General features: G+C 43.8%; 1 protein-coding gene across 2 annotated transcripts in view; it reads right to left on the bottom strand.

Moving 5' to 3' along the window:
- MYO1E (myosin IE) overlaps positions 1–27,963 on the bottom strand; it is a 163,664-nt gene that overhangs the window by 80,557 nt on the left and 55,144 nt on the right. For both annotated transcript variants that reach the window (XM_075575813.1, XM_075575812.1), the window contains exons 2-4: positions 17,891–18,034; positions 14,081–14,170; positions 11,422–11,516 (exon numbers count right to left, since the gene is read on the bottom strand). In XM_075575813.1, coding sequence (XP_075431928.1) covers positions 11,422–11,516; positions 14,081–14,170; positions 17,891–18,034 — 329 coding nt within the window. The remainder of the gene's footprint in view (positions 1–11,421; positions 11,517–14,080; positions 14,171–17,890; positions 18,035–27,963) is intronic.

Raw genomic sequence — 27,963 nt, forward strand, 5'->3', positions numbered from 1 at the left:
TACAGTTGTGTCTTCCTATTGGCCCAAGATGTGGTAGCCATTTTGTTTCAATTGAGAGAGATTTAAACCAGGTAATGTCAGCGGTAAATGTATGTACTGTAGTATGTATGTATGTCTTTATTTATATAGCGCCATTAATGTACATAGAGCATCACAGCAGTAATATACGTGACAATCATATAAATATTAAATATTATAAATAACACATAAAGGGGAAAAGTGCTTCAGACATAAACGTAACATTTAGGAAAAGGAGTCACTGCTCTGAAGAGCTTACAATCTAATTTGTTGGTAGGAAGAATGTAAAGAGACAGTAGGACGGCATTCTGGTCTGCAAGGGACCAAGGTAGAGAACCACTCTTGCCATTCTGTAAAAAAAAATGGTGGGTAGAAAAAAAAAGACGAGTAGGGGGATTGCTGCTTTAATAACATGTAAGGAAAAGCATTAAAACAAATCTCATGAGTGTCCTAAAATCATCAATATTAATATTGTGAGTGGAGTACCTCAGGGGTCGGTACTGGAACCCCTTCTGTTTAACTTTTTTATTAATGACCTTGAGGTTGGCATTGAGACCAAAGTCTCCATCTTTGCCGATGACACTAAATTGTGTATGTAATTGAGCAGGATGTAATTTCTCTCTAGAGGGGACTTGGAGAGACTGGAAACTTGGGCAGGTAAATGGCAGATGAGGTTTAATACAGATAAATGTAAATTTATGCATTTGGGAAACAAAGAACAAACAGGCAATTTACCATTTAAATGGTGATAAATTAGGAGAATTCTTGACGGATAAGGATTTAGGAGTGCTTGTAGACAGCAGGCTTAGCAATAGTGCCCAAAGTCATGCAGTAGCTGCAAAGGCAAATAAGATCTTATTTTCCATTAAACGGGCAATGGATGGAAGGGAAGTAAACATAATTATGCCCGTTTATAAAGTATTAGTAAGACCACACCTTGAATATGGGTATAGAAGGGGTGAAGGCGGTCACAGCAAAAGAAGTCCAGCCCAGGAACAAGTGAAATTAAAATCAGCTTTAATACTACATGCTGTACATCACAGAAGGGGCACTCTGACGCGTTTCGTCCTTCTCCAGAACTTTATCAAAGAGTATACTACCCTTATCACACAGATTCCTTAAGTAGGTGTCAAGCCAATATGATTGGTTGGTCTTAATCAGAGATCTATTGAATCCAATAAAGTTAATGGTAAGCCCTAATTGGGAACAACCCTCTCATTGAGTCTGTGTGATACAGTTTGATAACACAAAATACATAGTAACATATAACAACAAACATATTTAAAAGAAAAACACAATGTTATACAATGTGGTGTGAAGCATGTACTAATAAATTTAAGGAGACATATATATGGAAGTGAAGAAAAAATTCATATATGGTAAAAATTATATCTACAGTAGTTTAACTTGTAATTATTTGTTTAGATACAAGTGGAAGCTAAGTATCATAACTGGATCCATATGTGTATATGTATACTAGCCATATGGTACACATGTGTAGGATCTCAAGGTACTAGATGCAATTAAATATAGAATATATATATTTACTTCTTCAATACAATTTAAATATCACTCTGTATACTGACTACTTATAGGGAGATGCAAAGATGAGTGGCAGTATTATGCAACATTTTGAATGGAGTGCATGGACATACACTCTCTCTACCCCCCATTTTCTGGGTCAAAGAAAATGTTTTAACGCGTCAGAGTGCCCCTTCTGTGATGTACAGCATGTAGTATTAAAGCTGATTTTAATTTCACTTGTTCCTGGGCTGGACTTCTTTTGCTGTGACCGCCTTCACCCCTTCTATACCTGTATCTGCTATGGCTGGCGCACGCAGGCATTCACCACGGACTCCTAAGAAGGACTGACGTCATCCCCCCCTCCACACGTGTGGACGCGCTGGAGCGCATCATCAGCTGAGAGGCAATACCGCTCCTCCTCACTGCAGGAAACGGCGTGCACGGACGAGCAGGCAGCGGTCCCCCTACGCAGACATCGCGTCGGTGGTTACCTAAGAAGGAAGACGCTGCAGCCATCCGTATCACGGGGAAAGCCAAGACAGAGGAAAATCTTCAGCAGTGCGGAACAGCTCACCGCAACCGCACGCAGGATACCGAAGACACCGGGCAGGGTAAGGGCAGCAGCTAGTGGCCTCAGGAGGTTCAAGAGTGAGGTGTCCCTGGACACTTCATTTCCTGCACCCGGCCACTATCGGCACAACGGGCCCCCCGCCCTGGGTGAGTCAAAAATTTATAATCTGAAGATTTCATTGTGTCCTAATGGTGAATTGCCACATACTTTTAGTGGATTGAGTTTCTTTCTTTACACTTAATATACTTGACTTTGGCAGCATCAGTTATTTTGGGTTCACTCCCATATTTTTTAGCACACCTTGAATATGGAGTACAATTGTGGGCACCACTTCTTAGAAAATACATTATGGAACTAGAGAAAGTGAATAGAAGAGCCACCAAATTAATAAAGGGGATGGACAATCTGATTTATGAGGAGAGGCTAGCTAAATTAGATTTGTTTACATTAGAAAAGAGGCGTCAAAGACGGGTTATGATAACTGTCCAAGGGCAGTAGAAACGACACATGGTCATCCCTTAAGGTTGGAGGAAAGGAGATTTCACCAGCAATAAAAGGGTTCTTTACAGTAAGGGCAGTTATAATGTGGAATTCATTACCCAAGGAGACTGTGATGGCAGATACAATAGTTATGTTCAAAAAAAGGTTGGACATCTTTTTAGAAAGGAAAGGTATACAAGGATATTCCTAATAAATAAACATGGGAAGGATGTTGATCCAGGGAGTAATCCGATATTTGGAGTCAGGAAGGAATTTATTTTTCCCCTTATGAGATATCATTAGATTATATGTCACTGGGATTTTTTGTTTGCCTTCCTCTGGATAAGTATACTGTAAGAACAAATATAGAATAAAGTATCTGTCGTCTAAATTTAGCATAGGTTGAACTTGATGGACGTATGTCTTTTTTCAACCTCATCTACTATGTAACTATGTAACTGTAATATACAACCCACAGATTGAACGCAGCTCCGAATTGTCAGACTTTCCAAATGGTCGGTTATTGTATTGTACTGTATAGTAACAACCACAGAGCTATTGTAAACGATCTAATACAGGCGAGAATAATACAAATGGGATTACGCATGAAATGAAACAGTGGGATAAAGGAGTCCCTGACCAAAGGAATCTAACTGCGGTCTTTTGATTCTAAAACTAATGAGATAACTTATCTTTTGCTCTTGGTTTCTGTTAGCAGAGAATTGGTTTCCTGGTTTACTTATTAATATATGTCTGAGTATATGGAATATTGACTATATCAAGTGCGTTAGACAGGTGAAACAGACCTGGGGCATGTAGCATGGAGGCATGCAGGGCCGCCAACAGCGGGAGAGAAAGGGCACTGGCGTCCCGGGCCCCCGTGGGTCAGGGTGGCCCGGCGGCCGGGCCCCCTGCGCAACCGGGAGACAGTTAATTAGATTAATTTTAAAAAAAGTTAAAAAAAAGTGCGATTTCCCCCGCGGTACCGGCGCGCATGCGCAGGGCTCGCTTCCTCCCTGCTCCCAACGTGGGACGGAGGGGGAAGTACCAGCTCCTCTTGCGGCGGCCTCAGCTCCCAACATGGGACGGAAGGGGGAAGTACCAGCTCCTCCTGCGGCCTGCTTCCCCCCGCGGCCACCTTCCCGCGCTCCCCCCGCGCCCAGCTTCCCGCGCTCCCCCCGTTGCCAGATTCCCGCACTCCCCCCGAGCCCACCTCCCATGCCCCCCCCCGAGCCCACTTCCTGCGCCCCCAAGCCAACCTCCCCTCCCGGGCAGCTGCCGCGGGGATATCGGGGGCAGGAGGGGAAAGAGTCGGGCAGCAAGCTGCACCCACCCGGTGAAGGTAAGTCACTGTCACCCAGTCACTGTCACCCTGTCACCGTCACCCAGTCACCGTCACCCAGTCACCGTCACCGTCACCCAGTCACCGTCACCCAGTCACCGTCACCCAGTCACTCTGTCACCCAGTCACCCAGTCACCGTCACCCAGTCACTGTCACCCAGTCACCGTCACCCAGTCACCGTCACCCAGTCACCGTTACCCAGTCACCGTTACCCAGTCACCGTCACCCAGTCACCGTCACCCAGTCACCGTCACCCAGTCACCGTAACCCTGTCACCGTCACCCAGTCACCGTAACCCAGGCACCGTAACCCAGTCACCGTCACCCACCCACCCAGTCACTGTCACCCACCCAGTCACTGTCACCCACCCACCCAGTCACTTTCACCCACCCACTGTCACCCACCCACCCACTGTCACCCATCGTCATTCACCCACCCACCGTCATTCACCCACCCATCGTCATTCACCCACCCACCCACCCACATTCAACATTGACACACCCACAGTCAACATTGACCCACCCACCCATAGTCAACATTGACCCACCCACCCACCGTCATTCAATCATTCACCCACCCACCCATCGTCATTCAAACCGTCATTCACCCACCCACCGTCAATCACCCAGCCACCCACCCACCGTCAATCACCCACCGTCATTCACCCACCCACCGTCATCCACCCAACTGTCATTCTACTGTCATTCACCCACCCAGTCATCCACTCAGCCACCCAGGCAGGCAGTCACATGTCTTTTGTTGAAAATATAAAAATAAACAGGTTGCATTGTAATGTTTTTTTCTGTATCACAATAAGAAAACTGTTAAGTAAAAGTTGCGCGCTAAAAGATATTTTTTCGTGGTAGGTGCGCTATGGGTTTGGGGGGAAGGGGTGCGCTATGGGTTCGGGGGGGGGCCTGCTCCTTTCATTTGTCCTGGGCCCCATGATTTCTGTTGGCGGCCCTGGAGGCATGTATATGTAGCCCCCTGTAAACAGCACGGGCTATATATATCTTTCTCCTACTGTGGTAAGTCCTGTTAAGGGCAGGCGCCAGTAGTAATAATGGGTTTTCCCCCTTCACGCCCTGCCTTGAGTGATAGATGCAGGCCCCTGACTCTGCTGCAGGCATGAGACAGAGGGGAGGTCCTGCTGACATCATGAGAGGTGGGGCTGACTCTATTTAGTAGCCAGTTCCTGTGAGTGACAGTTAGTTCTAGTTCGAGTCGAGTTCGAGTCTGTCCTGGGAGTTGGAGAGGAGTATTTCGAGCTCTGTCCTGGGAGCAGGAGAGAGATAGAGAACTCTAGCCTATGACATTTGGAGAGTGAGCAGAGCTCCGGTGGACCAATGCCCGTCACCCTGATGAGGGGGTGATGGGGAGGATCTACCCCCACCCAAAGGATACCCTCTGAAGTGGGCATTGGGGTATTGAGGCCCCTCACAGACCATCCTGCTGGGGTGCATCTTGGAGGAAAGGAGAGGAGAAGGCCTGTATACATTTGGAGTGCCTTGTGTGCGGCTGCGGGCTGCCACTGCTGCTGTGTGCGAGCTAGAGACAATAAAGAGACAGATAATAACGCTTTAATGGCATGTTTTGTTACTGGAGTGTTTATTAAAGAAGCTGTACCACACAGTATTATTTTATTTGATCTTATCTGAACCGGAGTTGCTCTGTGGATCCCTCTCCAAACCCCCCCCCCCCCCGCTGGTTTGTGAAATATTTGTTGTTTTTTGGCGCTGCGAGAGACACAAAAAAACAAAAAATGTGGCCCCGGGGTGACTAATAGAAAGTTTGTGATGTCATCTTCTGATGGCGTCATGGCATTCTACTGGCCGCGGAATGAACCCTGACCTTGTGGCCATTGGTGTCTTCCTGTGGCCAGTACTAAGGGTATCGGGTGGTCCCTGGATGTTGGGGGACCCCAGAGCAGGTCCAAAGAACCCTCAGGTTCGGGTCTGCTGCCTTAAAATAGACATTCATCATGGAGACAATAAAACATAGAATTTGATGGCAAATAAGAGACACACTGCCACTGTGTCTACCCAGTTTCCTATCTGCTGTACAACCTCAGACCCTATTTGATCCTTAGCCTTCTATCGTATTTAGGATCGCCTTATGTATCATTTTTACATTTCCACCCAAGTGAATATGCTCATTAGAATATAAACATTTTCCATAGAAATGTAAATTGTAGCCCAGATCCACCAAGTCCTTTTAATTTCTCTCCTGGGTCCTTGATAACGATCCAATTCCTCTATGGGAAACGTCTTTGGGGGCCCATTCATGGATATCTAGGCAACAGCAGGTTTAGTTACAATTGAACACCCATGTGTAACATCCTTCTTCGAAAGGTATCCAGGTGCACTAATTATACTTGTTAATGAACATAGAGGCCTCAGAGGTCCCTACACAGGGACACCAAGTCCAATAATTTTCTAATTATTTTTTTTACTAAACATAGGGTATCAACCACTGTCTGACTTGATCACTTCCTGCCGCCTCCAGGTTTTCTCCCAACACAAACAGTTTTCACGGTATGTGCTAACTGTGTCAGGATGTGAGTGAAATTGAGGGTATCACTGGAAAACAGGATGAATCAGCGAGGTGGCACCAACTTGCGAGGGGCTGGAGGCTTTGAGAAGGAAATTGTCCAAGGTTTGCTGGAAACACACTACTACTGTACACAGCTGCTAAAGGCTTTAATAAACATAAGATCTTGCAAGGCCACTATGTGGGGAAATTGAGTCAAAGAGGCATTTCCACCTTGTCTCGTAGGTGGCAGTTTAACAAAGTCAACCAGCTGCAAAACTGGTACAATACAGGTGCCAAATTCTATTTGAAAGCAACCGTCTTAAGATACTTGCAGTGAATTGTCCACTTTACTACAGAACAAAGAACTCTGCTTTGTCCGTTTAGATTGCCGTCCTCATTAGTTCTTTTTTGATACAACCATTCCACGTTTTTTTTGTTTGCCTTTGTCACGGGAGACCAGGACTAACACACCAGGGATCAATTCGCCAGACAGAAATACAGAGTTTATCAAATTAATTTATTGGAAAAAGATATATCCACAACTCTTTACAGTAAATCAACCCACACAACAGGGAAACTGGGGTACCCTATAATCCTAGGTGCAGAGACCTCCCTAAAGAGATTTTCTCTGTTCTTTCTTCCCTGCAAACGCAGGAAGACATCGTGAAGGAGACAGTAAGAGGACCCGCACCAGTTCGCTGCACTGAGCCCCACAATATTACCAGACGGCTCTTCATCCCCCCATAACACTCCAGAAGGGATAATAAAATCTGCTACATCTTAACTCAAGAATGTGTTGCAGAGATTAGAAATCAGTGAGCGGGCTAAATTCAAAAGTACCTTATAGAAGAATACTAGCAGTGTTTAAAAAAAAATGTAATCCACAAAAATTATTAGCAAAAATGGAAAACCAACCTGAAAGTATCGCAAAAAGCTATTTGATGAGGCGCAAAAACGAAAGATTTAAATGGGACTGCAACCCGAAATCTATTTCCATGCTGTAGTTTCTCTCTGCATACAGGGCTCTTATCTTTGAAGGTGATTTTATCTGGATCGGAAAACTGAGGCTTTAGTAATAGATGCCGACATGATAAATATCTTCACAAGTACCCCAAGGAATGTCACATACGGGCACCCCAAGGAATATCATATGGGTCATTTTCCACATAAAGTGGCACTAGAATGGAAACACTGCTACATATGTTTTATGTTCAAAATGAGAAGGCAAGAACCGGCATATGCGGCATAAACAACTTTTGACAGTTGTTTATAGAATAAACTTTTGATTTGGGATCAGGTTTCATGCCTCAGAGCCCGGACCTCAAACCATTAAACAATGGGGTAAAGTAATGCAGCAGCAGGTCCTAATCCTATTTGACACAGAATTTCCTACTATTCTGCTACACGCTCTATTTAATATAAATATAAATGGTCTCCTGTACATACAGAGTTATGTTTCATTTTCCTGTTTCTTTTATTGTGTAAGCTGTCTATATCATACTGTTGTTACTTGAGTTCATATTTCTATGGTAAACGTCCATCAAGATATATATATAAAACACTATTTTTCTTTAGCATTATCATGGAAGCATCAACGTTGTACATGGCCTCCATGGGCCAGATGCCAGAGCCCTGTTAAATGAGGGCTTCTAACATTATGTTATCTAAATCAGTTAAGGACGGTATTTTCCCTGAGGTTAACACGTATCCATAAAGCTACTTATAATGCACAAACAACGGCCATTGAATATCTCCTTAGCATAGACTTCACATCACGTTATTGTAGTGCAACATTGTGTAATCTGCCAAGCACGTCATGTTAAGTTTGTCTTAGCCACCCACTTCCCTAAGGCAGTGGCAGAGCACCACGAAACGCGTAGGAATTCAATAGAGACTGTTGCTCTCTCTACAAGGAGAGGTCTGACCCAACATAGTCATTTGAAGTGTGTTTGCTCGCTGCTAACATCAATCGGAAGGAAAAAGGCACCTGGGAAACTCAAAGCTTGAGGGGTGAGAGGAGAAAGGTATTAAAGAAGCCATATGCTTCGGGAGAAAGGTATTGGAGAGCCCTCAGGTTTCTGGGGAGCAGGAGGATACAGGGGTCAAAGAGCTGTGATGCTTGGGGAGGTGGGGTCCAAAAATGCCTGATGTTTGAGGAGTTTCCCATGTTAAGCTGCTACAAACTTTTAACACACCTTATTTTGTCTTCCCTGTAACTCAAAAATGACTGAACAGATTGTTCACATTCTCTTCTCACATTCAAAAGGTAGCAAAAAACTGTCGTTTTTCCCCCAAGATACGCCGTCCTTTCCTCTGTTGATCGACTGCAAAAACTCTGACACTGACCCTCATTCTCTCCCGTCTCGACTACTGTAACCTCCTGCTGTCTGGCTTTCCTGTCTCTCACCTGTATCCCCTCCAATCTATCCTGAATGATGCTGCCAGAATCACTCTACTCTTTCCGAAATCTGTCTCAGCGTCTCCCCTGCTGAAATCACTCCCCTGGCTTCCTATCAAATCCCGTATCACACACTCAATTCTCCTCCTCACTTTTAAAGCTTTACACTCTTCTGCTCCTCCTTGCATCTCAGCCCTAATTTCTCGCTATGCACCATCCCGACTCTTGCGTTCTGCTCAAGGTTGTCTTCTCTCTACCCCTTTTGTATCTAAAGCACTCTCCCGCCTTAAACCCTTCTCAATGACTGCCCCACACCTCTGGAATGCCCTTCCCCTCAATATCCGACTAGCACCCTCTCTATCCACCTTTAAGACCCACCTAATGGGGCTATATAAATAAAGACATACATACATAGATACATACACATACATACATACATACATACATACATACATACATACATACATACATACATTGTGCTCAAACTTTCTTCAAACATTTACCTTACCAATCCAAAATTTTGGACGGATTGGTAAATTTTTGAGGGAGTTATAAGCCAGGGGTGCGCAAACTGGGGGGCGCGCCCCCATGGGGGGGCGCTAGATTTTCTGGGGGGTGCAGAAAGTTATAGAGGTCTCACTCTCTCTCCCCAGGCATTTACATTAAATGCCGGGGGGCCGCGCGAGGCCTCTATAACACACTTACCTTCCAGCTACGTGTCGTCATGGTAACCCGGCGTCAAATGATGCTGCGTGGTCACGTGATGTCACGTTACCATGGCAATGTGATGTCACATGACCCTGCGCGTCATTTGATGCCGGTGCCGAGCAGGGGGGGGGAGGCGCGAGGAGCCGAGGAGAGCAGGCAGGGGTGCGCACGGGGAAAATTTTGCACATCCATGATATAAGCAACTAAAAAAGGTTGTGTTATAATGGAAATCTCGATCGCACCATAACTATGGATTATACATTTTATATGCACTTTAGGATTATTCTAGGAGCACTTTAGATTTTTTCAATTTCTGACACACGTCAGCATTTATTCCCTTAATATATATTATTTGATTTTATGTGTCACGTTCACATAAGATTGATTCATTAGAGCAGGAGTGGCCAACTTCAGTTCTCAAGGGCCACCAACAGGTCAGGTTTTAAGGCTATACTTGCTTCAGCACAGGTGGCTCAGTCATTCTGACTGGGATATCCCTGCTTCAGAACAGGTGGCTCTATCAGTGGCTCAGTCATTCTGACTGAGCCACTGATAGAACCACCGGTGCTGAAGCAGGGATATCCCTAATACCTGGCAGGCTGGTGGCCCTTGAGGACTGGAGTTGGCCACTCCTGGGCTATTGCATGTGGTGGGCTGCAGTGTTTCTTTTTCCACTTAGCCACCCAGACCCTGAACCATGGGTTTTACTCAAGAGGGAGTTCCTCATTGATTTACAGTAGATACCTCCCTAAACTCTCCTTTATAAAACACATGGAGTGATACCTGTGAACAGATCTGAGATACCGGGGGAATATGCTAATTGGAATATGCAAATTATAGTCAAGTTATTTCAATCAGCCTTTCCCCAGATTTCTTCTCAGGTATCTCTCTACATGTTGTATAAAGGCGTGTTTAGGGAGTTCCGGGAGAAAACATGACCATGTTGACCCATAAGATGATTTTTTTAAATTTAAAGGAGCTCCGTAGATTTGTTTGTTCCTCAAAACCACAGTCAACTTACGTTACCATCACGTTAATATGTAAGCAGAGGGAGCCAAGCACACTGGAAAATACTGAAAATTGAATTAATGCAATAAGGTGAGAAGCACCTTCATCAGGAAACGTTGGATATTTTTGACTACCATAGTCATTAAAATGTCCTTTTTGCATTAATTCAATTTTTAATATTTTCTGCTGTGCTTGGCTCCCTCTGCTTGCTTTGCTGTTCTCTGACTAAGATTTTTTTTGCCTCAAGCACCCTCTTTTCTCCTGTTTCAGTGAGTCCCATGATCCAGGGGCATCCCAAGTTGCTTTTTCCTGATCCCTCTCTTTAATTTACGTTACCATCACGTGAATGAAACTAACCGTATGCGGAACCGCTGTTCCGGGATCACTCATTAGAATTCAGTAATGATAAAGAACACTTATGAGCGCATTCACATCTAAGACAGGTCCCCAAACCTGTCTCACCCCATAATCACAGCATACAGTGCTTCCACTGCAGCTAGGGATTCTGGGTAATGACATGCGCCACTTTTTGCTTCTAATCTACTTTAATGTGGATTAGAAACAGATTATTGGCGTTATTAATTAGAATTCATAACACTTTTTGAAGCATTGAATATATAAGACCATGTAAAAATTATAATAAATAATAACATCAATTATATTTCAAAACACTGAAATACATATAACAATTAAATAGATGCATGAAATATAAGCAACATATATATAGTTAACAGATTTTGCCTTTTCCATGCCAATATTAAAGTGTGAAGCAGCTTAAATGATACATGTACTGTACATCTTTTAAATTGAAATAATATATGATAAAACAATTGACTTACCTTATTATGACACACTGATTCTCTCTGTCTATGATCATGTTTCTGTACATATTGTCAGCCAGTGCATAGATATGCGGTGGATTTTCATACTGGGCCTAGAAAGCAGTGAAATGTATCAAGAGCGAATGCTAGATTCCCCCATTCATAATGTTAAGTTTACCCTTTAGTGGAACTCTCTCCACCTATTCATTGTACCTATTAAATAGGCTGTGAAGCCATCTTCCCCTTGCTAGTGAACATTTTCTCTCCATTCAAAAGGATGACTTGCTGTTGACTTCTACGACCCGTAGTCGCTATGCTGTAAAACGGATTCCCCATGCTGGAGAAGGTTTTGGTCGCATTCACTTGAATGGAGCCAATATCTTCTCCATCACCGGGAAGCAGCGTCATGTCGTATGGGACCTATTCTTGTAGCTCCAAAGTGTGACAAACCGCTTCTAAAGAACCCATTCCAATCGGATAAGCATACTGTACTTTGCTATTCTGTAAACCCTTCTCGTGTGTCCAATCCGTGTCTCAAAGGTTTTTTTTTAGAAACGGTTTCACTCCGGCTCTGCCAATCCCATCGGTTTGTCAAAAAAGCCTCCAACTTGAATTTTATTTAATTTTTTTTAAATTTTATTTAAACTAAAACTGCAATTCTCGTAACTCCGTTATGCAAAGGGAGCGCCCCAGTTTTTCTCCACTTCTATAAACTCGCCAGAGCCTGAAATATGGGTTTGGCTGAGAGAGCAAATCCCATAAGTCAGACTGGGGATAGTGTTAGCACCACCTCTGGTAACTCCGCTTCTAAAGCGTGTACAATCCGGGCGCTTTGGCTCTTAAACCGTGCGGGTTGTCACCTTTTCTAGAAGCCGGTTAGAAGAAGCGATTTGCAATAGAGAATAATTTTTTCCCCTCACATTTCATTCCGCTGCTTCTGAACATGCGCAGTGGCGGGGACAACTTCGGAGCGACGAGAATACGCCCCTACTGTATGTCTCGACCTAGAAATGCTTCCAATATGCATCTAAAAGTATGCACTTTATAGGATGTTGCACTCTAAGAAGACGGGGAAAAGATGTATTCAGCATTTCGCAAACGAAGACAGGTGTCCTCCGTATTTGCAATTGTAAAAAGCGCCATGCGATACACTGCCTACTGTTCCTCAAATAAAAGCAATGAGCCGAATTGGGCCTGAAATGCTAATGGTCGTATGACCAGAGCCTGAACTGCAGAGTTTGCATTAGCTATTCTATTCTAGGAGAGAGAAAGGAAATGCCCAGCTGGATACCATTGGTTTCATGGTTCAGTTTGATTCATCTTTTTTTCTCCCACTGCAACTTCTTGTTTTATCTATTAACGATTTCCTTTTTATACAGATGTCCAAGAAATCAAATAAAAAAAAAACCCCACTGATCTTCTTACTGGGAGAATTTGGTTGAACCTGGTAGTTTTCCTTAATAGATATCTTACTCGGTCAAAAACATTTGCTATTGGTAGTTAACTTATAACCCAATCTGATGTTTGGATAGAATTAATTTTGTAAACATGTGAACTCTTGAGCCACCCGCTCTGTGACTTCCATGTGTTATCTTCTCAGTTTACTGGTTACGTTAATTTATACAACGCACAGTGGAAATCCACATTCAAAGCATTGTGTAAATTCAAATAACTCGGGAGTGGCCAACTCCAGTTATCAAGGGCAGCTCACAGGTCAGGTTTTAAGTATATCCCTGCTAGAGCTCAGGTGGTTCAGTTGATGACTGAGCCACTGATTGAGCCACCTGTGCTGAAGCAGGGATATCCTTAAAATATGACCTGATGGTGGCCCCTGAGGACAAGCGTTGGCAACCCCCGAAGTAGCTCTCCAGGAAGACATCCCAGGAGAGAAAATGACCCTGAAAATACTGAGCTACAGTACAGCTGGGTGATAAAGTATTACCATTGGTGGGTCATGTACCATGTACGGTTACTGAGCTCGTTCTATTTACAGCCAAGTTTAAATTGAAAGCCTTATTGAAAAAATGACCTTAAGATACAGGTAGGGCATCTTTCAATAGAATGCCACAAGAAGAGTCTAAAGAGTAGAAGAAAAGCGTTACAATGAGTAAGGTCTATGTGACTAAAATGATCCTCATATGCCATCAACTTCTATGAATGGGGAGTGGGACATCTCAGTGAACCCCCCAGACTGCATTCTTTGAGGATCTTTACCATCATTCTCAGATAGGATGGCCACTTATAGTACTACCTACTTGGCCACTTATCAACCCTGAAGAAAAAAAGAATGCTCTGCTGTCTAAAGCTCAGCATCTGTTCTTTCTAGACCTGATGTCATCAAATTATACAGTGGTATATTAGGACTCATTAGCATATTCCCATCCAATCAGAATTAAATATTGACGTTTCTGATGTAAATGGAGGTTCCTTTTTTGGGTTGCAACTTAGCAATTTTTTTTGGAGTAGCAAATATAAAATATGATCGAACTCCAATTAACAAAGCTTGATGCGTTTGGTTATATCTCTGTGGGTCCTTTGAACAATATGATGTTTCTCAGATCACACACGGATTTCTGAAGACAGAATGTTCTCCCCTTTTGTAACTTAGATTAATTTATACCATGCTGAATTTAGTGAAGAACTGGGTGTACCGAAACAGTAACAACGCTGTACTTACAGCTCCTTGGTACATTTCAATCTCCTTTTCTCCAAAGTAAGGCATCTGTTTGAATGGATTCACGGAGATCAGCACTGGTCCAATGTATGTCTACAGAGAGTCAAGGTCTGCAAGTGCATCATCTTGGGATAAGTTTCTACCAAGGCCTGGGGAAGGTTTGTTAGTCAGTGGAAATGTGCACCTAAAACCATTAGCTGACTAGTGAAAGATGCAAATACTGCTTTGGCATGTTCTTCACACCAACAGATTTGCTCCAATCAAAGGTTCTCCGGAAACACTTCTACAAACAGCTCAACTGGAAAATAGACATTTGTGGTACATTTTGAACCATCGGTTAGCCTTGCCAGCCATGTATTCAGTATCTTTGAGATTCATCCCTGGAGATACTTACCTCTGAAGAAGGTGCTGGTAGCCACTCTGCTCGCCTACCAAGGATTACGTAACAGCCACTGTTCAAAACTCTTGTGCCCTGCAGGGCCAATAGGAAGTCGGGACATCATGAGGTTTGGCTTCCTATTGGCCCCCGTGACGTGGGAGCTTTAAACTTTAAAGCCCAGCTAGCTCAACCGGAGTGGCTACTGGCACCTACTATAGAGGCAAGGATCTCCGTAAGCAGGGGCCCCCCCAGAGCTGAAATTAATGAGGTTCAGCTCTGGAAACCCCTGCTTCAATCCTGGTAAAAGAAATTAAAATAATGTAAAAAAAAAAAAAAAAAGTATATTAGTTAAAATCTACAAACGTTGTACTAAAAAAGTAGTAGCACAGTTCCCGCACTCTTTGACAACTGAAGCACCGATATTACATTGTAAAGCCTCAAAATAGTAAGCGCGTGTGCGCGACTGGGTGCGTGACGTTGCGCATGCTTACCTCTCCTGCGATTGTTGGCCTGTATTGTAGAAGATGGAGTGCACGATGGGGGTGGGGAGGGGTGGCGCTTGGCGGTGACATCACGTGAGCAGTTCGCCCCCATTGGGTGAACCGCGCACCTGACTGGCCGTTGCGCCAAAAAAAATCAAATTTATCTGCCCAAGTTTCTGCAGCGTCGTCTCTTACGTGCACGCGCACGCGCGCACTATGGCCGTGCATGTTGACAGTAGCTATTTTCGTTTAGATTTGAGCAACGTCGCTCGCGCCCCACCCCCCTACTATGGCCTAAATTGTTCATTACCAGGCCTCTAAACTCTTTGGGGCTTTTTCTTTAAACTGCAATAGTGCAAAGACTAACGCACAGAACCTCATTGGCTTCAATGCGAGTTTCCATGCATTAGTGTCCCGGGCGGCACTATTGCAGTTTAATGATTGATCCCCCCCATGTACAGTGCTGCACACGATTAAACGCAGAATGGGAAAAAAGTAAAATACATGAAAGCGGCAGTCCGCCCTACTCCCCATTTTCGCATGTGTGAGTATGCATGTGCTGTTCCTTGTATATCATTGTATACACCAGTCTTTCTGTGTTTACACCAAGTCTATCTCCATTAATGCTTACATTTTATCACTTCCCATCACATTTTCTTTTCAAATATGTATGTTTTCCATGAGATTACATATCATGCAAACACAAAGTATCCCCCAGCTCTAAACACAGATTAATAATCTGTTGTGTCTGCCTCGTGCTTTTTGGATTGAATGCAAAGAGCTATGACCGCATAGCACAGAGGCGCCCTCACATCTCGTGTGCACTAAGTTATTTGTGCACAAACAATAGCAGCATTTAATCGCGTGTCCTATAATCCCTGCCTAAAGTGGCACAGATTAACACTCATTCATGACTAGCCATGTAAACAATCCCTTGATTCAAGGTCTGCCCTGAAATGAAATGCTTGTCTAATACTTAAGAGGGGTTAGGAAGGAATTAGATCAGAATAATATTCATACTTTCTCCCCCAAGGGAACCTATTTTCACCCTTTCTTCAGTTTCATACGTGATCTCAAATGAATTGTAATTATTATTACGGAATCACTGTTAGAAATTCACAAATGTAAATATGTATATATATATATATATTAGAGATATATGAAATAGATACACAAGATACAAATAGATACAAATAGATACATAATATTTATATATTCCCCAGATGAAGTCCTAGTTCCAGGACGAAACTAGTAGGGAGGAGGCTCTAAGACAAACTTTCAGCATCCCTATCCAACATCACATGCCAGCAGAACCCCCTGCTCATCACTGGATACTATATCCAAATTTCGGCCAAAATCTCGGCGGAGTGACAACAGCGGGCTAGGCTCGCGAGACCAGAGGATCAACCAGGAAGTCACGGAGAAGGGCTGCAGGCAGAGGAGAACCAGCACGGCGCTTCTTGGCGTTCCACGTGAAGGATTTACACAGCAACTCCAGGCAGCAGGACGGAGAGGATTATAATATCCTACATGCTTGTTTACATCTGCTACTTTGTAAGTAGCGATCTACTTTTGCGCATATATTTTAACTAAACGTACTTCACTATATTTTGTTTCTCTTCATTTAATTTCAGAATCATTGGCAAACCATACCCCGATTCTACTTATGCTCAAATTTATTATACAGTTAACAGTCATTTGCGCCGTTGTTTCCCCCCTTTCCCCATATATATATATATATATATTAGAGATATATGAAATAGAGATCCAGTGTTTACTTTCCACACTGTTTTTTCATGCAGTCAGATTTTTCACACGAAGCAAAACCTTTGGATGCCACAATGCGTTTTCCATCAATGTTAAACTGCATTCAGTTGGTACTTCCATTCCTTTTTTCCATTAGTTTTACTGCAATCCAGCATTAAATACAGTGTCCGTCATACCCAACTGACATTAAGAAGTCTTGCTATTGAGGTTGGACATAGTCTATGTCTTTGCTTGGATCAAGGTGCCCAAATACCGCACACACTTCAATCTTTGCGCTTTGACAGCTATAATCATTGTAAAATGCCTTGTCTATAAAAATGGCTACAATAAAACAGCAAGTCCCAAATGTTTTTAATATATATCTTTTTTTTAAAAAACCCTGATCCAGGTCCCTGAACTACGGGGCTTCCGCCCTGTTTGACTTCTGTCTGCCGTGTGGGCCACGGAAAAAAACTACAAAGGGTCACCAATGGAAAGCCACTGCCTCATTTCCCGATGACGTTGTTGGCTTCTGTTGGGCGCCGGACTTAGGTTGACCCTGGTGGCTATATTGTGTCTACCAGGCAATTATTGTGTTCATATCTTTGGAACCAGAAGGTCGAGGGACTGTGAATCATCTCAGGGAAGTCAAAATAAAAGAATAAGCAACACTGACTGGTGCTTTAAAGTATTGGGCTAAATTGTTGACAACAACATATATACGAGAGCTATACACCATCCATAAAACACCTTCCATAAAACACCTTCTCACCATTATGCAGAATCACTGCTATAGTAAGTAGACATGTTAAAACGACATTTCAAAATCCTTCCCTTTTCTAAACATGTATTCATATTTGTAACACAACTGTTAATAAATTAGATTTCATAATGACTAACATTTGCACACACACACGCACACACCTCCCCTCTCCCCTAGCTACAGACATCTCCCTCCCTACCTTGAGCTGAGCAGCGGTGCAGTTCTGCGATGGTTTGGGGACTTCCCAGCACCCTTCTCCAGCTCTCCTGTCGGGCGGAATTTGGATCCTAGCGCCGACAGGAGGAGGGAGAGGAGAGCGCGCAGATCCCCCCCCCGAAGGAGCGAGGCCCACGGCTACTGCCGTGCTCACCTTGCCCTAAGGCCGACCCTGCATTGTCACAGTATCATATATGAAGAAAAAAATGCACCAACGTAAAGGATACAAAGATGAAATCGTCCATGTATCGCTTCTTCAGGTTCTCCACTATGGAATCCTCTGTGATTTTGGACAGCAGCACCATATCATCCACCCCACTGTGCTTCACATTGTGGCTTTGCCAGTGGTATCTGTAGTGACCTTTACTGCCCTGTAAAGTAATACATGAGAATTAATATCTAAATACAGCACAACATTAAACAAATGTAACAGCTTTCATCAATTCTCTGCTTAAAGCTGCAGTTGAAGCAATATTTTACGTGTTTTTTTTTAAATAAATCAGTTCTGTACTATGAGAAAATACTTGTAGCATTTTTTTTAAAATAAACCTTTTAAAGACATTTTTTATGTTCTAATTCTAATGTAACAAGCATTTTTGTTCCTCTTGCAATCATTTACAGAGGCACATCCCCTTCCCCTTCTGAAACAGCATCACCTTTTTGAGCCCTGCCCTCTCTCTAGAAGTGAACCAATTGAATCTAGTGCCTGCCTGATCACATGATCTTCCTCACAGAACTTTGGCCGTCAGTGTAGCAGAAGAGGACCCTAAGCCGAATCTTCAGCGATCGATTACAGGAGAACGGATCGATCGGCAACTTAGTTAATCACTTGTCAGTGTGTAAATTGTATTGATACACATATTGAATTTTTTTTAAACAATTGCTTGAACGGAAGCTTTAAGTGGCGATTAGGGACCTTCGTATCTTCTCTCCCAGAAAAGGTTGGAATATATATGTTTTTTCTTTGATATCTCTGGTGCAATATTTTCCTGCAGAATTGCACTGGTTTTTGCCTCTGTAAAAAGGCCAAAGACTCTTGCACATAACTCCCCTTATCAACCTATCTCTCGGGCTCCAACGCATCAATTATAAGCTTTGTAAGGCACGGCCTCATTGAGGGCGATTCAATAAGCTTCGGCAAATGGTATCGGAGCTCAATCCCGCGTTGCCATTCAAGTCAATGGCAGTTAAGGTGGGATCGAGCTCCAACAGCCCTTATTGGACTTATTGAATCCCAAGTATTATACAAATAAAATATAGGTGAATGCACATTGAAACGTGAAGGAGACGCTCAGTGGTAACGTCACTGGCTTTTGAAGTGGGTGAAGCACAGTTCGAATGTCAGTGTCAACTCTCCGTTATCACCTTGGGCAAGTTACTCAATCTATTGTAAACTTTACGGGGCAGGATCTTATTGTGCCTGCAAGATTCTAAGTACAGAGCTGCATACACTGTCAGGGCTATATAAGGCTACGGCCCCAGTGTTAGCTGCTGCGTGCGCTACGGCGTACGCGGCGGGAACAAGATCTGCCCCGCTATGGTGCCGGGACCAGTAGCTGCCTGCGCGCGCATGGAGAGATCGCGATGCGCGACCACATTTTGTAAAGACAAGATATTTCTCTTTGCTAGTGGCGACGGAGCGTTGGCCACGTCACAGCTGAGGTTCAGCCAATGAGGGCGAACCAGCCACGTGACATCATGGCTACGCCCCCGCCACGCCCCCCTCCCCCCCGCATCGCGATATCCTGCACCTCAACCACAGACCGCAGATCGCGGCTTTCACACGTGCACGCGCCGCCAGGCTCGCGTGCAGCAGCTGACACTGGGGCCATAGGCCCCAAAAAAACATTATTATTAGCCAACACTCCACACTTATATGCTCTTAACATTTGTATGAATACATTCTATTCAATGAGCTATTGTGTCAATGGTTAAAAGACATTTGCAACGCAATTTTGTTTTGCCACTTGGCTATTTCATCGTCTCTTTCTCTTACCCAATGGTACATGCACCCCAATGTTCTAACTTTTGTGTGATGATATTTCATGATACCACGCTAACAAGTTTGGCTTTGCCCACTGCCACTGCACATGTAAGTCCTAAGTACACAAGTTGTAAGTTATATTTTGGGACAAACTTGAGATGTGTACTTTGTGCTTACAAAATGTCTATGGGTCTTTTTTTATAAAAGCAAACGTATGTGTACCATACTTAGTCAGTATAGTATACATTAAAAGGGTCGACTGAGGATTGCACCAGAGAAAGTTCAAAGAAGGCATACCATGCAAAAAAAAAAAGTGAGATGAAATAGCAAAGAATTGAAAACATAAGGCAAACTTAAGTACGGATGTCAGGCAAAAAGAGCCAGCAAAGAACAAAGAAAACATCAAATGAAGACATTTAAATGTTGTATTTTCTTTAGTCGAGACTTCGATTATTAACTTAGCTTGAAACAAAGGAATAGATCAGTTGAAACAGCAGTTCATGTAAAGCTGCCATGTAAAAGTTCACATATTACAATATTAAAGGCGCAGTGCCCTCTGCTCAGTACTTTTATTTAAAGAGATGGGAAGCAGGGGGTCCACTGGGCTGACCCGACTTCATTTAAGATCCGGGGACCTCTTTGTCCCCTAGATCAGGGGGTGCTCAACTTCAGTCCTCATAATCCCCCAACAAGTCAGGTTTTAAGGAGATCCCTGCTTCAACACAGGTGGCTCAATCAGTCCCTGCTTCAGCACAAGTGGCTCAAAGACTGAACCTCTGATTGAACCACCTGTGCGGAAGCTGGGATATCGTGAAAACCTGACCTGTTGGGTGGGTTTTGAGGACTCGAGTTGAGCACGCCTGTCCTAGGTACATACCTGTACAGGGAGCGCGTATACCATACCCTGCAGGGGAAACAAAATGGCGGTTTCAATTTTCAGGGTTACGCTGGACAAAAGGAAGCCGTAACATCATAATTTGTGGTTTCTTAATAGCCGGTGTCACGTGGGGGATTTAAATACACAGAAGTACCGGCGCTACCTTTCCTGGTATGTACTGAAGGAGCCAGGGGTTCACCTGGGATGAAATGAATGCAGTTCAGCTGTGGGTACCCCCTGCTTCTCACCCATGGAAAAAGGCATGGCTAAACTGCACCTTTACGCAATACCATAGTTATTTAGCAGGGACTGAACCTGTTTTTATGTCATGAACGTATTAAAACCAGTTGTTCCACACGGCCAGCTTGGAATTTATTTAGTAGATGGCCCCGCTCACACCTATCCTGTAAAGACTATGTGCTGCCTAGGAGAATTACACATGGGAGAAAATGAGTGCATAGAGGCACTAGAAACAGAGCTCCCTATTTGGCGCACCAAAGTCAAATGATTATATGAGAGGAAGAGGCGTGTCCCACCCCGAAACGTACATCGGGTATAGCGTTCCGTGAGCCGGTGGAGCAGCATAGAGCTTTGTGAGGACTAAGGCAGCTGAAGTGCGGTTACGGTGATAGCAAGCCAGAAATGACTCCAACCTCGATTAAAAAAAGGTTACATTATGACTAATAGTAGCCTTGTATTTGAACTAAGCTGCTTTATTTGACTCATGGAGCAATACGCTCTATTTTTAAGTTTTTCAAAGTGAATGGTTGCCTTCCAGAGTAAATGACATTGTTTTGATTGTTATCTGTGATTTTCGTGGATATGTACCGTGATATGCCTTAAACGTGGCATCCTATACAGATCTTTATGCCAATGCAATCACTATATGTGCATATAACTACAGATGATCGTTGGCAGGGAATAGACCTGCTAAATTATCCAGCTTTGGTATTTAGCCTCTCGTGTATTTTATTCCAAAACATGCTTTTTTGTTCAGACGATTCTGTGTTGTTGTATGATATGTTAGGCTGAGTCCATAGAAGGACAGTCAGCGCTGAGCCGTGCGGACGCTCCGCGATGAGCCCCGTCATCCTCAATGAGGATGTCTTGAGAGGGGGCTCCCGCGAGCGTCCGCAGGCGTGCTGAGGCGCAGGGATTTTTATCCGACAGCAGAACCTGTTTCTGAGCGCGCTGTCGGCTGAAAACCTCCAATCAGAGCAAAGCAGCGAAAAACGTCACGGCGCCGTGATGTCGGCGCTTCGCGGGCTATTGGCCCAGTGACGTCAGTGCCCCGCCTCCGCCCACCTCCCGATCGCGCATGCTGGCTCGTCTGCTAGTTCATGCAATCGCTCCTGATTGCGCAGACGAGCCTCAGCGTCAGAGCGGTTCCCCCCTCTATGGACGCAGCCTTAAACGTGACATTTTGCAAGGCTGATTACACAGGACTCTGTGTTACTGCTACTGCTAAAGCTGCATACTATTATGGATGATTCGCTGCAGGAATTAGACCTGCTAGAAATATTTAGCTTGAAATTATCTTCCCTGTAGATCATTTAAGAATATCTGCACTTTTTTTCTAAGGATAATACAATAGAATTTATATACAGCATTTATTGGGGAAGGGTGTTAAATCTTGTTTCTCACTGTGTTATGTGTATCTGTGCTGAGTGGTCTACACTTTTTTATTATGGCATGTTTTTTTGATACAGTAAAAGTGATATACTGTATATATTATCTATGTGGCATGAACTTAAAGAGAATGAAATGCCCTAAATGAGACATGGGTGCAAGTCACATAATTGATTTACTAACTTGATACGGTCTTATTGTCACATTTGTTTCAAACCCACTTGCATGAGTTGACTTTAAAAGCGTCTTTCCTCACTAAGGCCTGTAATATAGAGCGCGCAGTTGCGCTATCGTGCGCGCGCATATATTACAATTGACTGTGGGAGGCTGACGTTGATACAGTTGAGACGCGCGTGCGCACGTCCGTGAGTGGTTGCGCGGCAGACCAGAGAAAGTGCAAGAGAATTATATTTTCGTGCTGTCGCCACACCACGTGACGCTATTAACCAATCCCAGTGCGGCCTGGCGGTGTGACATCATAGCCACGCCCCTAGCTGCGCGCGTAGCCGCTTACCCTCTACAAACAAAACTCCCACGCCAACGTGCACCTGCAACGCCGTGCGTACGCCCGCACACGCACCAGTGCGCACTATATTACAAGCCTAAACCTACTCAGGACTTATGAACATCTAAAGGGCCTATACTTACTGTGCATATCCTGTACTATGCAAGTTGTACATATCTAATGAAACTATTTATCCGATAGGGTCTAATTTAGACACATGATACACCCACTTTAACCTTGGGTGAGTGTATATTTACGGATTACTTCATTTGCTTATATTGTTAGGTTATTCCTCACTTTGAACTAATGACCAGGCAGGTTTATTGATTAAACACCTAGTACTGGTATTTTTACTGGTTTTATTTTACTAGCTTACCTTAAGTGCCAATTTCTTTTAATTACATTTATATTAAAAGTTATGTTTTAAATTAATTACATGTTATGAATCATTTGACTTTGGTGCGCCAAATAGGGAGCTCGGTTTCTAGTGTCACTATGCACTAATTTTTCCCCAGCTTGGAATTTAGCAGGGCTCTGTGCTGGAGGAGAGCGACGAGGCCTCTTACCGTCTCCGACATCTCCTCCCGCTCCTCATCTCTGCGTCAAGTTGTCATGGCAACGTGACGCTGCACCGTCACAGAGATGAGGCGCAGGGTGAGATGCCAGAGAGAAGGTAAGAGGCACTTACAGAGGCTCTCCCCCTGCAACTAGCATTAATGTTATGGGGAAGAGCGCGGGGCCTCTGTAAGCGCTGGGCTTAGTGCGATGGCACCGATGGAACCGCCATCACGCCGGCCCTGCCTATATCTGCCAGTGGTTGAAGCTTGGAGCCTTCAATTTGTTAACATTGCCAGGCAATTGACTGAACTGAAGGTGACTAAGACTGTTTGTTAAAGTCCCAAGTGCTATGTATATCTCCTCAAACACCACATGGAGAGACACTTGCGCCATAAATGGGCACACCTGGGAAATATGCTAATCACATATGCAAATGAACACACACACTTCTTAAAGCTGCAATTCAAGCTGTCGTTTTTTTTCCCAATCAATATGTACATCAATACAATCTACACACTGACAAGGGATTAGCTAACTTGCTGATCGATCCGTTCTCATGTGATCGATCGGCAAAGATTTGGCTCGGGGTTCAATAAATGCATCCTGGGTCCTTTTCAGCTGCACTGTACCAAAGTTCTGTGAGGAAGATCATGTGACCAGGCAGGCACTAGATTCAATTGGTTCACTGCCAGAGAGGGCAGGGCTCAAAAAGGTGATGCTGTTTCAGAAGGGGAAGGGGATGTGACTTCGTAAATGGTTGCTAAAAAAGCAAAAATGATTGTTACATTAATACATTTTAAAAAAAATGTAATGCTACAAGTATGTTCTCATAGTACAGAGCAGATTTATTTAAAAAAATACACATGTAGAATATTGCTTGAACTGCAGCTTTAAAATACCAGTTCATGTTCTCCGGAAAATATACTGACTCAACTTGAAAATAAATATAAAAGTGATGACGAGTATTTCACAAATCAACTTTTCCAAGAAGTTATAGTGTCACATGATAAAAACAACCTTAAAATGCTAGAGATTAAGAAAATCCTGATTTTTAATACTTGAGAAAAAAAAATTCTATTTATTTTCTCAATGAGCCGTAAATGCTCGGGGGGGCAAGATACTAACATTATGTCAGTTAAACTCATACATGCTTCTGTTGGGGATTGCTGCTTTAATCGAAGGGATTAGACTGCAGAGTCAGCGAAACAATGGCGTTCTGCGGGATTGGGGAATCATGCCTAAACCAAACTGAGCTGCAAAATGAGATTAAAAGTCTGTGCTGTTTAGAAGTCTTGGGCTGTTCATGGTGTGTCCTACATCAGGCGTGCTTAACTCCAGTCCTCAAGACCCCCCCCCCCCACAAGTGGGGTTTTAAGAATGTCCTAGCTTCAGCACAGGTGACCCAATCAGTGGATGAAGCTGGGGTTTCCTTAAAGCCAGACCTGTTGGGGGGGTCTTGAGGTCTGTAGTTGAGCACACCTGATGTAGGGTAGGACACACCATGAACAGCATGGAGTTTTGGTCTCATTTTGCAGCTGTCCTACACAGTGAATATGCAGCAATGTTTATTATCCCTGTATCCAGAACGTATTATTTTTACAACTAAACACTTTTTAAATGCTCTGTGGGACCTGAAGTGATAGAGCTCAGGGGAGGAAGAGTATATCCAGCACGCAGGTGTCTTATTTAAAAAAAAAAGATCGACATTTAATAATCATTGAAACTAATCTCATTAGGCTATTGTTTTAGGAAAAAGAAAGCAATATTTCTGCCGTAAAATGGCAAATAAAAATACCGCACATTCCCGTCGCAGACAGGCCTTTCCCCATTATCTCTTAGCATACAATGCATCCACTGCAGCCAGGGATTCTGGGAAATGACATGCAGATGAGCACACAGTGTCACCTTTTACTTTTATGTCCATTTTAACATGGACCCCTATAAGCTTATATCTGCCGCATTACACAGCTTTTCGGCACAGCCTGGGATAAAGCATTGCCTAGCCATAGTACAGCATATACTGTCAAATAATAAGGAGGGGGGGGGGGAGGCTTTTAAAAAAGAAAACCTGCATTCTTATTCAAAAACAGAAGAAAAAAAGTGCGTGGAGACAGAGCCGGCGCAGCCGTCTGATCTCTTCAATATACCAGATAGCCCGTAACCCCAATATATGATGTGGGAAACCCCCAAATGCTTATTCAGCTAAGAGTCAGAACCAACCCCTACCTATACCCCCCACCGCAGACTACGTCAAACAATATATGATCGTCCACAGCTGTTATATTCCCCCTCCCCAATATCCTTCCCACTATTAAAACACATGGTGCAAGTGAATACATCACGACACGTAATGGATCAGGCCTCCACAAACAATGTATGCACTATGATGGATACTCCCCTTGTCTCCTCTTTCCACTGTACTCCTCCTAGTGTAACATGCATTTAAGACAAACATGGTACGAACGTTTACGGCTGCTATATACTGTACGGCTGCTATATACCCTTTTCTCCCCCTTCCCATCTGCATGCACCTAGACGGGCATCATAGCCCCTTGTCTTCAGTCCTTTAGGTATTCCCCTCACTGTCAAATTTATTAAAGCAACAAAGAAGAAATCCCATATTGTTTTTTTAATAAACGAGTTGTGTAGTATTAGATATTACCGTCTGCTTTAAAAAAAACTGTTTTTTAAATTATAATGTAATTTTTAATGATTTTTTTTAATGTACTGATCATCTTTTGGTTGCTACGGCAACCATTTAGAAAGTCTTTCTCTTTTGAAAGAGGCTCCGACACACACCTTTTTGTGCTCTGCTCTTTGGCAACAAAGTATCATAAACCGGTGTGTTGCTGTGTTCCAAACTGCAGTCTGTCTACTACTCTGGAAGCTGTAACAATGTGTACAACTTAGTAATATAATTTTTTCTGACTTTTTAAGTCTTGAAAATTGGATTTCCCAAAACGAACTGTTTTTAAACACTGACAAAACTGTAATAATGGTATTTGGGACCAAAACTACATTTTTAAAGTTTCCAATGAATGAGCTCCAGATCAGAACCAACGCTAATACCACCCTAGCCCCTGCTACTAGTTTTAAATACTTGGGCATATTGTTTGACTCCCACTTAACATTTGGGTTGCACATTGATACCCTGACATCCAAAACCTACATTATACCAAACTAGGGGTACTTTACAGGAACAAATCCTCCCTAAGTCTGCTGGTCAGAAAGCGTATCGCACAGCAGATGCTAATGCCAATTATCGAATATGGGGGCATAGTATATGGCACTGCACCCCAAACCCACCTTAGCAAACTTGATACACTCTACAATTCAATATGCTGTTTTGTCCTCCAATGCAACTACAACACACATCACTGCGAAATGCTCAAAGAACTAGATTGGTCATCACTTGAGTCTAGGCACAAAGTTCACCTTTCCTGTCTTGCCTTCAAATACTTTCTGGGCAAGCTACCTGTCTATCTGAACAAGCTACTCACCCCTACCACATGCAGCACTTATCGGAGATATGACTCCAAAAGACTGTTCATGGTCCCAAGGCTCAACAAAGTATCCAGCCGCTCCTCCTTCTCTTACCGTGCACCCCAAAACCGGAACAATCTACCGGAGGCTCTCACAGCCACCACCAGTCTACGTTCTTTCAAAACTAAGGCTGTCTCACATTTTAATCTGGTCTGTAACTGTTACATACGCCTATAACATATATTATCTCTTACTGTGCATGCAATGTCTTGTATATAATGTATCACCCTGCTTACTTAATGTAACTATGCATTTGTAACCATGTATCTGTCCTCATAAGGCTAAGGCCCCGCTCCCTCAGTCAGCGCGCCCGCACTGCAGACAGGCGGGGCGCTGACAGACACAGACTGCGATATGCGGTGTGTAGGGAGCTGGAGCGGGAGGTGGGCGGGAGTGGGAGGCGGGGGGCGTGGCTTGAGCGGAGGGACCCGCTACTCCCCCCCCTCCCTCCATGGGCTCAGGCTGGAGCTGCTGATGGAAGGTAATCAAAAGCAACACACACACACACACACACGCAGGCACTCATACACACACACACACACACACACACACACACACACACACAGAGGCAGGCACTCACGCACTCAGGCACACACATACACAAACACAGATAGGCACTCAGACACACACATACACACACACAGATAGGCACTCACGCTGCTTTCCCTCCACACTCCTCCCCGCTCCCCGAAGCCTCCCCTCCTCATTGGCTCACAGCCACACCACGTGACGCGTCGACGCTAGGGATTACAATTCTCTTGAATCCCCTGGCGGCTGACGCGTCACAGCGTGTAGTGAGCTGTGCAGCCAGAGGGGACCGGGACAGGCTCGGGAGGATTCCCCTGCTGGTGGGGAACTCTCGTGTGGCCGCCCGCGCTGCCGGGCGCAGCGGGTCCCAGCCCTAACTCTGTGCCCAAGACATACTTTAAAACGAGAGGTAACTCTCAATGTATTACTTCCTGGTAAAACATTTTATAAATAAATAAAAATAAATGTTACATATCAGCTGCAGCATTTCACAGACTGCAGCACAAAGTTAAAAGGCGACCATTATGTTAGGAGCGCCCAACGATTGCCAGCTTAGGTACGGATGTAGAATTATACATTGTCACATGATTTACATATACAAATAAGAAAAGAAAAAACAAGGGTGGGGGAATGTAGTATTGCGGCTTTAAGCACTGGTTATGAGAAAGAAAGTGTA

Source organism: Ascaphus truei, chromosome 18 (assembly GCF_040206685.1).
Source record: "Ascaphus truei isolate aAscTru1 chromosome 18, aAscTru1.hap1, whole genome shotgun sequence".
Lineage (NCBI taxonomy): Eukaryota > Metazoa > Chordata > Amphibia > Anura > Ascaphidae > Ascaphus > Ascaphus truei.